Genomic DNA, 13,939 nt, shown 5'->3' on the forward strand with positions numbered 1-13,939 from the left:
TTCCTGCAGCGAGGCTGGCGTGCAAATAACCGTGATAATGCACACCCTCTCGTCTAATATTGCTTAAATATTTTGTGGAAAGATGTGAAATGACAAATTCTGAGCTCCATCCCTATAGTCACTGTGTCAGTGTGTGTGCGTGTGTGAGTGTGTGTGTGAGTGCATGTGTGCGTGTGTGTACTGTAGACTGTACCTCTGGGCTTGGCTGCTTTCAACAGAACTCTGATGAGCTCTGGGACGTCAAAGTAAGCGGCGTAGTGCAGGGCGTTCATGTTGGTCCAGCGACTCCTCAGACTCACGTCGGCTCCCAGAGTGATAAGCTGAGCGGACAGACGCAGCGCTGCTGCCGGATCACCTGTACCACACACACACACACAGGCACACACACACACACACACACACACACACACACACACACACACACACACACACACACACACACACACACACACACACACACACAGGCACACACACGCAGGCACACACGCATGTCCAAAAAGCATGTATCACAAACATGACCTAATGCAGTGGTCCCCAACCTTTTCAGGCCGCAACCCCCAAAATAATCATATTTGAACTGGGTACCTCCCCCCCCCCCCACCCTTACAAGCACTAAGAGTTGAGGCATTACATTTTGTATAACACGGTTCTATTGTGAAAATAGCAGATCTACATGCTCACAACGTGAGGCGTTGTGAGCATGTAGATCGGCTATTTTCACAATTTCTGCCTTTTTAGAGGTATTAAAAAGTCCTTAAATTGTCACTTTAGAAATGTGCATATACCCTTTATACACTTAAACTTAATGTTGGTTTGTTAACCGAATTCCTGTCATCCGTCACACTCACCAGCTAAACACTTGAGAGTTTTAGGGCCGTAGGTAGGGGTGTAACGATATAGTAACTGCATCGAAATATTGTTTTTAACTTAAAAAATCTAAGTATATCGAAATGAAAACAGCTAAAATCGAATCGTATCGTTTGAATTTGTATCGTATCGAATCGGCAGTGTAAAGAATCGATTGTATCGATACTACCTACTTGTGCATTGTATTTACCATTTTTAAGAAGAAAAAATGAAAAGGAGGGGTTTAATTACGTTTCCTTTCCATATAGCTACACTGGTCTATCGATAAATGTTTGTAATCTCTGGGTTCATCTCAAGGTGCAGGTTTGTCAATATACAATGTCCATGTATTTGGCAGATAATCACTGTGTTTACTTATTTATATCCATAATAATACATGTTTCCTGTAAAAACCTGCACTATCCACACCTTTCACACAGATTTAATTTCTTTGCTAAATAGTTACTATAGAGCATCGCAGTGCGGTGTCGGAAGTAAACAACCCATTCATTTTCACCATAGCGTTTTTCATTATCAGCCACAAAGTCGTAGCAATTCAATGTACACTTACCACTAGGCTGGTGGTTGTAAAATGGTTCCATATGCTCCTGTAGAACCCCCGAGTATGTATGCAATCACTCTAGTTTTAGTAAAAACACGTTTTAATCAAGATCGCACGGAGAAGAACTGCATTTCCCATACTGCTAAACATGTACATCCGGTGAAATCGACGTCTGTGATTGGTCTAGCTTCTTCTTCTTTCATGTATCTTGCTGTTACCGCGGAAGTAGCTACTGCCCCCTGTCTTCCCGGCAGATTATTGCACGTCAGCAGAACAACGTGAGCGATCGTCTTTCTTTTATAAATATGATCCACTATGTTAAGGATGACGATAAGAGCGTCCACAGAGATGACAATCACTACATTTCAGGCCGTATGCTGGCCTGGATAACTAAACTGAGCGTGATTTAAGGGCTTTATTTCAGGAAACAACAACAACATTCGCTATGCATTCTGGGAGTGTAGTTTCCGCAATTTTAAAAATAATGATGTACACAGTCTTGTACCCTGCCCTTTTTTTCAGCTTTCTAATTAATCTTTGCATTAAAAAAAATGAGAATATTGACACGATCCCTCTCCAGCCGAGGTGGCTTTGTCCAAGGCTTAAAAACGTTTAAATAAATACTTTATGAAATGTCTATGGAAGAAATGAATGCGGAAAATGCTTCCGACACCAGAGTGAGGACGGGGTGGGGCTTCAACTGCGATGCTCTATATCGATTTTAAATCATTGAATCGAATCGTATCGTATCGCCATGAATGAACTAGGGTTGTTCGATATGGCCAAAAAATAAAATCTCGATTATTTTCTCTGAAATCGCGATTTTCGATTTCGATTTCGATTTTTTGTTAAAAGAATAATACATTGTTTCAACTATTTTGTTTTCATTTAAAAAATGCAAGGAAATGATTTTTTTTTTCATTATTGTTTCATTTTTTGATTTTTTTTATATAGCCAAATAGCAAAATGCAATAAAACAATAAGGGTATTAATAATAATAACTTTAGTTGTGCAACAATCACATACAACTTCGTCCTTAGTGTTTCATTATCAATAGTGAGTGACAAAACAGCCAAAACAAGCCAGCTCTTGGAGGCTGGTGAGGCATTTTGGTAGGCATTTCGCCTACCAAAATGTAATTCCTGGCTACGCCCCTGCCCTGCACCACTCATGCACGGAGATGTTGACTGATTGTAAACGGAGGCGAAGCGCTTCGCTTCCCGGCGCAAAATTAACACAGTGACAGGGACAGTAGGAGAAGACTACAGTCAGTAGGTGGGTAACACAGAATTAATAAGCTTCTTTCAAACTACAACAAGTAAGTAAGTTTACCAGCTCAGCAGCGTTTTGTTCTGTTTGCTGCTTGAACCATCGCGAGTGAGCGCAGTGCGGTGAACTCTGCTCAGTCTGACGTGCGCTAAACGCGCATCAAAGAAATTACACATCAGATAGAAAGTAGTAGGTCTATTAATTTGGTGTCGGACCTTGTCGTCCTGCTTTAGGAGGACGGGGCTGTGTACTTTTTGCGCGTGCAAGGCTCCAATGAGTAAGAATTTCCCTAATTAAAGTGAAAATCGATTTTACGATTTCCATTTTTTTAAATCTTCCAAAGGAAAAAAAACGGGTTACGATTAAAAATCGATTAATCGAACAACCCTAGAATGAACCAATATCGTCCATGTATCATATCGTCAACCATGTATCGTGATATGTATCCCGTGACAATTTGTTCTCTCCCAGTGTATGAAATGTAGTTTAAGAATAAGGATTGGCCTAATTTGACTCAGCTTCTAAGGGACATTTTTTGCAGACTCTGAACATCCCAATCCTGTAAGGAGAACGTATGCACATAGTGTATGTAGTGGGGTAAAAGTACAACATTTGCCTCTGAGATGTAGTGGAATAAATGCACTGAAAACTGGAAATAGAAGTACCAGAGTAAATGTACTTTGTTTACTTTACACCACTGATCGCAGGTTACTGTTTTGGGGTGGTGTGGGGTGAAACGTTCTGTCCGTCTGTCTGGCTAAATGTGATCTAACTTACCCACTCCATGGGCTCCGGCCTTACAGGCGTAGTGCAGCAGGGTCATGTCTGTCAGTCCGTCACGGTCGTTGACATGGCAACCTCGCTTCAGGATCTGGGAGAGAGGGACGAGAGAGTAGAGTTCTCAAATTCTGCCCGAACCCGAGCCTACCCGAACCCAACTCGGCATTTAGGGTAGGGTTGGGCCTGAAATATGTATGCTAATTAGTAGCATTTCACTGAGCCCGGGCCTCGGGCTCAGTGAAAACAGAAAAGATAATCTTGCATTATTTATATTAGTTTTACTCTGTGATAGAGTTCGCAAATTCTTCCCAAACCCGACATTACCCGACCTGAAGTTTTTGGGCCGGGCAGGGCTTAAAAATATATGATAATTAAATAATAATAAATAGTGGAGCCGGGCCGCGGGCCGGGCCAGTTAGGGCCCAGTAAGGCTGGGACTTAATTTTCAGGCCCGTTGAGCACTCTACGAGAGAGCACTACTAGCTGGCAAGCTGGCTAGCCCTACCGGCCACAAAGTTAGGTGCCCCTGTGACATGGACTACTGTGACAAACCAAGTCCATCACGGAAAATACGAATCAAACAATTACTCTTTACTTTATTAGCGTACAAACAAGTCAGGCTTCACATTTTGGTAGCGACTAAAAGAAAGGTTATCGCGAACTGCAAAGTCAAGCTTGTAACAGAGCTGTAACCCCATAATGAAGTATTTATAATTATTATGCAGGTTATGGACTCCAGTTACGACCCTATTGCTCAGCACTCTCTTACGGTTTGTGAATCCTCTTTGTCTGTATTAAATATACCCAGGCTGGTCTCCTGCTGAGTCATACTACAGCACCATTCCTCCTCTGCGTCATTCTCTCTATCTCTCTCTCTCTCATATCTGTGTCCCTCTCATCCTTTCCGTCTGTACCAGGGACGTGCAGAGAATGTTAGAGAGGCAGGGGCTGAAATTTCTAAAAGGGCCTTATGGTGAAAATATCTGCGACGCGTTGTGAGCTTGGAGGTCGGCTATTTTCGGTGCTTGATAGTTCCCACACTAAACTAAGCATAATCAAGTCAATACTGTGTGTGTGTGGCGTTTGGCATGGATTTCTACACAGAGAGGGCAATTCTTTCAACATACCGGTAAGATGCTGCATTCAAGTTCAGGAGAGTTTGGACGAGGCAATTCTCTTGAATGCTGCCTTCAGGTATGGCATGGAAAGAGGGCACTTGCATTTCTTTCACCATAAAAGGGCAGGGGCTCAAGCCCCCTTTGATGTCTATGTGTGCACGTGCCTGGTCTGTACCTCAATGACCCTTTCTCTCCGTCTCTTTCTGCTGCTCTCTCATAGTTCTCCACTGACTGTCAGTGTCAACGTCTCTCTCTCTCTCTCTCTCTCTCTCTCTCTCTCTCTCTCTCTCTCTCTCGTGTCTGATTCACCACAGTTCATCTATCTTTCCTCTCTCGTGGCTCGTCATGCAGTGTTGATTTCGTAGACACAAAAAGCTATGGCGGAAAAACTTTCTTTTTCACTGACGAAAACCAAAGAACAAATGGACCATTGTAAAGCGCTTTGAGCACTTGGAAAAGCGCTATAAAAATTAAATCCATTATTATTAATCCATTAAAGTAAAAACTGGGCTATGATGACTAAAACTAAGGCTATAAATATATTGACGATTTCGTCAGCAAATAAAAACTAGACTAAAATGTTAGGGAGGGACTGGTGGAGAAGAGATCCAGTATAGAACTAAAAGACATTTTATCATTCATTTTATTGTTTGGTTGCGCTCGGGTGTTTGCGCTCTGAAAATAGCCGATCTACAAGCTCACAATGTGTCATAATAAGTGGTGTTAGTGATATTTGTAAGTAAAATAGCTCTACAATTCACAATCCCTGCTGTAGAAGAGTAACAGTCACACAAATAGATATCTGTGTGATTGCCTCTCCTGATTGGATAGAATTGGTATCCCAATATGAACTAGAAATACTGTTCCTACGAAACAGTGTGGGCTCGCATGTATCACCATGTACAGTATGGGCATAAAGATCTACCCTTTGGCTGCACCTCATTGGCTAAGGGCCTTGCCTTTGTACCGTGGAGGAGAACTTGATAGATAAATAATGAAGATAACATACGTGTGCTCGCTTTCAGCGAGGCCACAACAATTATCATTATTCGATTAGAGTTAGAATATTGCACCACTGACAGCCAAATAAGAGCTACTGAAAGTGAGTCTAGTCATCCACACATGCTGAGGTGCTGAGGGAGATGTGGTGAAAGTGGTAGATCTCACAGTGGCTTTTCATAGACGTTGTGTACACTACAGCTAACTGTCTTTTCTTTGTTCTGCGAATCTGGGTCACAGTGAAGTGCAGACTCCTCAGTGACAGTGCAATGCAATTCAAATTGTTCCGGTTTTACTCTCTCAGAGTTAAACAAGCACTTTTCCTGTGTGACAGTGACAGTGGATGCTGAATCCTGACAGCGTACCAGTAAATCGCACGCGCGTGCGCGCGCATGCGCACAAACGCTCACGCACACACACACACACGCCCCCGCACACGCACACTACCGGTGACCATTCCAGAAACCCAACAGAGCTGAACACTGAACAGAAATAGGACAAATAGAGCATATAACTAGAGAGCCACTGTGAACCTTATTTTAGAAGAATACGCAAAAACGGGCTCCAGTTAATCTTACATGTTCACACGTCCTGTAGTGTAGCCCCACATATACAGTACGCACGCGCATACAGTATGCACTCACTAGGGGTGTGCCAAAATATCGATATTGCGATATATAATATATCGATAAATATATCGATAGCTGCTGGCGAATATCGATATTTTATGACACCATGCATGGATTCCCTGGGTTGCCTCAGAGTGCAGTACTTCATGCGGCCTGTCCTTTCTATACATTTTATTTGCAAAGATATATTTTAGAGATCATTAGGTTATTTTACAGGTTGCAGTCAGTGTTTTACATAGGAGGCACTATCCATGCACCTTTTTGTACATAATTTATTATGGACAAAAATCTAATAAGATTTTGCATTATTAACTGCATAATTCCATATTTTTACCTTTTATGGGTATTTTTTTCTTTTTTTTTTCCAGTTACAGATATTGTGATATCGTTGATGAAATTTCTGGCAGTATATCGAGTATCGCAGATATCATGTGATATTATCGTTAACGAGGGCCACATTATCACCACAGATATCGTATTGTGAGCTACCCATATCGTGCCAGCCCTAGCACTCATGCACACACGCACGCATGCACGCACGCATGCACGCACGCAAACACAAGCACACACTCACACATGCTCCATCTATGCTTTTGAGCAGTAACTCTATCCATCTGTCCTAATAGTAGCATCAGGAGAGGAGAGGAGAGATAGAATCAATATCTGTCTTTCTGTCTGTTGTTGAGTTTCTTCAGCGCTCTTTGTTTGCTTACAATATGAGACGTTTTACTTATATAAAAATAACAATACTGCGATGTAGAGCTATACTCTGTTACAAGTAAGGGTATTGGCATCAAAATATGTCCCATTTCACAAGTTATCATAATTATGTATAAAATATATTTTGAAAACAGCAGATCTACAGGCTCACAGTGCGTTCGCGTTCATGTTCATTTTTACTTTAAAATTAGACATAGTTTTAGTCATAGCCTTTTGATAGTTTTAGTCATAGCCTTTTTAATAAAATTCAGTTTATTTTAGTCACATTTTAGTGATCTGAAAAACTTTAGTTTTAGTCTAGTTTTTAGTTTTAAATCTACAGCTGATTTAGTCACACTTAAATGTATGTTTAGCAGGCCTTGATGGCCTCATAGTGCCAATTTTTACACTTGTTTGCATCCTGGAATTCTCCACTAGTCCCTCCCTAACATTTTAGTCTGGATTTTATTTGGAGTTTTTAGTCATCATAGCTTAGTTTTTAGTTTTGTTTTCGTCAGTGGAAAAATATATACCGGTAGACAATTTATGTCAGGGGTCAGCAACCTTTCTGAAATGAAGTGCCATGTTTTTATTTTCTAGATAGTCAGTGTGCCACGTCAACAAATGACACCCCATCAAATTATTCATATTTTGATTGTCAGGACATTGTCATAACGATCATCAAAAAATCAATAACCCACCTATCTCCCCGACTCCCTCCCCAGACAAAGTTCCGAATTCTAATGAATGTAGAACTATGTGCAGGATGCAATTTGCTGCAAATTAGGTGACTTCATTTAATTGACCATGTTTAAAACAATATTTGATTTAAAATAAAGAATCCTCTCTCTCACACTTCTGCCAGTGATCACCCTCCCCTGCATGTGTCAGTGTTGGCACCCGGGCCTAACGTTGCCTACCCCTGGTTTATGTCATAATGTCTAACCTCGTTGCCGATGACGTCTATCTTGTGCTGGACCTGGGGGACCCACTGTCTGATGATGGCAAACAGCTCTGGGATGGTGGTTTTTGGATCCAGCAGGATCTCCAAGCAGGCCGGGTCGTTGGGGTCAAAGAAGGTAAAGGCTGGAGGGAGAGAGAGAGAGAGGGGGGGGGAGAGAGAGAGAGAGAGAGAGAGAGAGAGAGAGAGAGAGAGCACATTTACATTATAGATTTTATTATCGTCTCAAACTGCCGACCAGGGACGTGCAGAGAATGTTAGAGAGGCAGGGGCTGAAATTTCTAAAAGGGCCTTTTGGTGAAAATATCGAAAATAGCAGACCTTCAAGCTCAGCGCGACGCGTTGTGAGCTTGGAGGTCGGCTATTTTCGGTGCTTGATACCATACTGAACTAAGCATAAGCAAGTGAATACTGGAGATGGATTTCTACACAGAGAGGGCAATTCTTTCAACATAAGATGCTGCATTCAAGTTCAGGAGAGTTTGGACAAGGCAATTCTCTTGAACACTGCCTTCAGGTATGGCATGGAAAGAGGGCATTTGCATTTTCACCATAGTAAAAACTGCATTCATGGTCTGGAGAGGGCATTTTTTACAGATGGATAAAAGGGGAGTGGCTCAAGCCCCCTTTCATGTCTACAGTATGTGTGCACGTGGCTGCTGCCGACTGATTGGCAGTAATTTGAGTGCATCTGCGTAACGGAACACAGAAGGACAGACGAGAACATCCACACAACACAACACAACGCAACGCAAGAACACTATGAAGGTGTGGGTGTCTGTAGACCTCTATTTATGGTCTCTGCGTCTGGTAAGAAATAAAGCCACAAATCCGCGGCAGCCTGAAGAACCAAGTGGAAAAAGGAGATGAGAGAGGCAGAGAAAGACAGAAAAGAAGACAGATGGATGAGTAAAAAGATAGGAGAGACATTAAAGATGACAGGGAAGGACAGGAAGGGATGAGGAGGGAATTAAAATGGAAACCAGGGGAGATGACAACATAAAAGGGAGAGGAGAGGTAGCCTGGCGTTGCTCATACTAATTCCTCACTGCGTATCGGATATTAGTCTGGACTTCGCGAGCAGAATTTTCATTTCCAAGGGGTGGGTTAAAAAAATGGCTCTGGACACGATTGGTTAGACCAGACCAATGCCGGGCCCTGATTGGTTCCCCCAAATTTTGGGGGAGAGGAAATGGATTCACAATTGAGCAGAGCCAGACCCATATTCGCCATGGGCAAGTTTTTTTGCCCAGTTTGGTCTGGTTCCAGGCTAGAGGAGAGGAGGATGACAGCAGAGAAGAGGAAGCAAACATTTAACTATAGATGGGAACTCCTCTCATCTTAGCGGAAATCTACTCTGCGTGGCTTGCAGTTTCTCTTACAGAAAACAAGCCAGCAGTACTGACTCACATGGATATTTCATTTCACTAAGTGACAGCAATCATTTGTATGGTACTGTCTTGCAGGTGTCAAGTTGGTGTTTCTCTTGGCTGTGGACGTAGGCGGGATCTTACTGGAAATGTACAGTGAAGACGTTGGTTCTAACGGACCACCCTGATCCTGAAGGGTTCCCAGTTCGAATCCGGGCTCCCCCAGAGTTAATGTCGAAGAGTCCTTGAGCAAGACTTTGAACCCCTAGTTGCTCCCAGTGAGCAGGTTGGTGCCTTGCATGGTTTCCTCTACCATTGGTGTGAATGGGATGTCCTTGAAAACGAGATGGTTCATCTCAATGGTTTATTCCTAATAAAGAATTTCTATATAATGGGTGAATGTAATGCACAATCTATGTAAAGCGCCTTGGATACAAGCGCTATATAAATGCACCATTTACCATTTACTCTCAGCTTTCCTAGTGTCTGTCTCTCCGCACACACACACAAAGCGTATAAAGGAACTGACCAACTCCACCGTTTGTCCACTGAATACCAATGAGCCCGGCGGTCTGAATAGCAGCAACCCGGCCTGTAAGGCCCAATCGCATATTGACATTACCAGTAAGACTCCCTAATCGGGAGATAAGCGACGGTCAGGTGGAAAATGGAAACTGTTATGTGTAATGATAAAAGATTGACAAATGTATGTGAACGTGCTGCTCCATAAAGCTTTAAACCAAATTAAGTACAATGTATTACTGTTACTGAATAGAAAACAGGCTACTATGTATACTATAATATATACTATACTTACTTTTATTTTCAAGATAATGACATAAAAACTCGACTTTTTATGTCAGTATTTTCAAGTCAAAATGTTGTTGTCGATTAAAGGGGGTACTTGGATTCATATTATCAGGAAAAATCAAACCTCGGTTCGAAGTGAAGCGGTGAATTCGTATTCTATGTGTTCTAGATCTATACATTCTGTGATCTATACTTTCTATGTGCTTTAGTTCTAGTTCTGAATGAATTAATGATTTTGTCTGGAGAGCCAAATTGCCATGTGAAGCTTGGCCAATCCTCAATTCTTCATTCTGGACATGCGCGGGACAGACAAAACTAACCAATCACAGCGCAGAGATGCATGGGACAGGTACGGGACACACAAAGCCACACCTTGGAAGCGGCTTTCACCGCTTCAAAAAGGGGTACTGAAGCCCAAAACGTTTGAGAACCACTGCTCTAAAAGTGTGAAAAACATATTGTTGATTTCACTAGGTCTTTAAGGTGGTAGCACCTACCGTAGTCCTTGGGCAGAGGGGCCTGCGCGGACAGGTGCACCATGGGCCTGCGGCGCGGATCGTGGACCGGGCTCTGGTACTCTGACACCGACAGCGGCTCCGCCTCGTCCTCCTGGTCCGGTTCCGGTGCTTCTCCTCCAGGCACCGCCTCCTCTTGCTCCACTTGATCCGCCACAGCCTCCACCCCCTCCTCTCCTCTCTCCTCCTGCTCCCCCCCACCTCCTGGATGGACGGATGGACAGAGAAGTATGAAAAAGGGCTAGGGTGAAAAAAAGTACTGTTGTGTACAGTGCAAGGCACAAAAAAGAAGAATATATACTGTACATACAGGGCCCTATTTTTGCCAAGCTAAACGCTAAACCCCTAAACTTCTTTGCCTTTTATTATTATTTATTATTATTATTACCCTTAATAGTTCAAATTGCTGATCTACAAGCTCACAACGAGTTGATGTAGATTGGCTATTTGAAGTATTTTAAAATGTTTTTCAAAATAGTAAAAAAAATCACACCCGTGTGAACTGAGCGGTGGTCGTGGAGGCTGCGCAACAGCAAAACAAATATATATATACCTGTATATATATATAATAAAAAATATTAAAACAATATTAAACAAAATATTAATAATAAAATGCATGTCACTCAGGCCGCCACTGGTATCCATCCATCATCCATCCATCCGTGTGTGTGTGTGTGTGTGTGTGTGTGTGTGTGTGTGTGTGTGTGTGTGTGTGTGTGTGTGGTGTGTGTGTGTGTGTGTGTGTGTGTGTGTGTGTGTGGTCTGGCCTGAACAACAGCGCCCCTCCCTTAACATGTGTGGTCAAAAAAGGTACTGTAGGCTACAGACAGACAGACAGACAGACACGGACGCAGACAGACAGACATACCCACACACACGGCCACGTATAGGAGCGTTGTGACCACCGCTCAAAAAAGGCAAAGAAGTTTAGGGGGTTAAAGTTTAGCATGGACGAAAATAGGGCCCAAAGTGTCAAAAACAGTAAACACTCATAAGCGTCACGTCACAACACAAATAGCAATACTTAAAGCACAAATGATCAATGATCAATGCAGTGCCAAACAAAAAGTGTCCAAACAGTCAATGCTAGTCAGTGCTACACAAGTATCTCACCCCCATGTCAAACACTAGCTCTGGTCCAGAGCGTCAGCGAGGTCTCACTAACGCTCTGACAGGCGGCTCAGTCACAGACAGGACCAGGAATTTCTCTGCCCTACCAGGGCTCAACTTCAGTCAAAATAAACAAAACTACTTCGCTACTCACCTAAACAAAGGTAGTTAGGCGTTGTTGAAAGTCTATTCTCTGCGGTGGGAAACCTCTAAGCACCCCACCCACTCTGTAAATTACACTATTTTTGTCATGAAATAAAAACGCATCCACCTCGACCGCCGCAGTTGAGTATTCTTATTTCCGGGTTGTGTCTGCGGCGGTGGAGTTGTATAAGTTTTATTTCATGACAAAAATTGTGTATTTTACAGAGTGGGTGGGGTGCTGAGAGGTTTCCCACCGTTTCAACAACGCAAAACTACCTTTGTTTAGGTGAGTAGCGAAGTAGTTATGTGACTGAAGTTGAGCCCTCGTAGGGCAGAGAAATTCCTGGTCCTGTCTGTGAGTCAGCCGCCAGTCAGAGCGTTGGTGAGAACTTGCTGACACTCTGGACCAGAGCTACTTAAAGTACAACTTATCGATGCAGTGCCAAACAAAAAGTGTCCAAACAGTCGAGGTCAGTGCCAGAGCTTAAATCAGGCCTAAAAAAGTGAGCCTCGCCCAACCCAGCCCGGCAGAACGTCAGCCCGGGACCAACACAAAGCCTGATACATAATTGACAAATGGAGACCGACACAGCCCGCAGCCTGACATTATAAACAAGCTTAATAGCTTCCACAACCTTTTTTCTTATTTTGTGATTTTTTAAGAACAGAGTCCTTTTCCAACTGTCTTAAAAGAAATTGTAGCAAGCACCGTTCTAATTATGGAACAAATAAACATCAGAAAAACACAGCTAACAGCCACCGCTAAATCAGGCAGCAGGTGTACAGGCTATTATAGCTACAACGTTCACACAACGTCTATTATTATTATTAGGATATACAAAAGTGTCTGTGGACTGTTTCAACGATGTCCTCCGCTCGGCCAGTGCATGCATGCACAGTTGCACACGCCACAGCAGCCAGCCAGCCTCACACACGCTTAACTGTCTTAAATTGCGCAACAGCACAGCGGTGCAGCCATAGAATTGTGAGCGCGCAGCTTACAAAGTAACAGAGACATCATGATACGGCGCTCTGCTTGCCTACAGGATTAAAAAAAGCCCTACCCAACCCAAAGCCCGACATATACGTGACCAATTCACCCTTTGTTAGCCTTCTGGTTGGTCCCTCACTGACCAACCAGTAGGCTCTATCTGCCTTGTCCCGCCCTGGTTCCACCTTTTTTATGTTGAATTTGCTAAAACATAATTTTTGGAGAAATAAAAACATGCTGAGTCACTATACTGCCACTGAGTAGCTCCATTTTACTGAAACCAAGTTTGAAATTAGAATTGAACACAGAATAACAATACGAAGCAACTGAGTGTCCCACCGAGTGTCCCACCAAGACATAGCAACCAATGGGTGTGAAGAGGGACGGGACAACGGGTGGGACTTGACAAAGGGTGAATTGAGCCCGGCCCAGCCCGCGCCGCGCCGACCCGTCGGGCTCGGGCTGAAATTTTAAGCTCTTGTCAGTGCTACACAAGTATCTCACCGCCATGTCAAACACAAGCAATAAAACTCAACAATTAAGAAAGTCTACCTCCTCCTCCCTCCTGGGCTCGGCCCTCCTCCTCCTCCTCCTCCTCCCTCTCGTCCTCCCTCTCGTCCTCCAGCTCGTACTCCTCCTCCTCGTACTCCTCCTGCTCCTCCCCCTCCTCTTCCTCCTCCTCCGTCAGCACCTCCTCCTCCTCCTTCTCCACACGGCCTTCCTCCGTCTCCTCCCGCTCGCGCCTCTCCTTCTCCTGGGCCTCCGTCTCCTCCAGCTTCTCCCCTTTGGTCATGTTGTTGATGGTGTTGTTGTTGGGCCTGAGGAGGAGAGAGAGGGAGACAAAAAAAAAGACCAGTGATGGAAAAAGTACTCAAATGTCCATTAGTCGTGGAATTCTGGATCAATCGTTAATCTATACCTGTAAGCAGGGTTCCCACACATTTTTTAGCAATTCATTTCCAAAACTTTTCCAAAACTTTTCCAGAATATTTAACCCAATTTCCAGGACTATATAACAATAATTCAGCTCGATAACAGGTCGCTTACTCCCATGTGCAATGCCCAAAGACAGGTAGTGTAGTGTTTTCAGGCCGTGACCCCCGAAATAATTATGTTTTAACTGGGGACGCGGCACC

General features: G+C 43.4%; 1 protein-coding gene across 1 annotated transcript in view; it reads right to left on the bottom strand.

Annotated features, from left to right (window-relative positions):
• Window positions 1-13,596, bottom strand: part of clip3 (CAP-GLY domain containing linker protein 3) — a gene marked incomplete at both ends in the record, with an annotated part of 33,937 nt that extends 20,341 nt beyond the window's left edge. Inside the window, 5 exons of the mRNA XM_080732211.1 lie at window positions 194-355; window positions 3,455-3,548; window positions 7,849-7,988; window positions 10,541-10,702; window positions 13,356-13,596. Coding sequence (XP_080588337.1) covers window positions 194-355; window positions 3,455-3,548; window positions 7,849-7,988; window positions 10,541-10,702; window positions 13,356-13,596 — 799 coding nt within the window. The remainder of the gene's footprint in view (window positions 1-193; window positions 356-3,454; window positions 3,549-7,848; window positions 7,989-10,540; window positions 10,703-13,355) is intronic.
• Between the last annotated feature and the right edge of the window lie 343 nt (window positions 13,597-13,939).

The sequence above is a fragment of the Nannobrachium achirus genome (genome assembly GCF_963921795.1).
Source record: "Nannobrachium achirus genome assembly, chromosome: 8".
NCBI classification, from domain to species: domain Eukaryota; kingdom Metazoa; phylum Chordata; class Actinopteri; order Myctophiformes; family Myctophidae; genus Nannobrachium; species Nannobrachium achirus.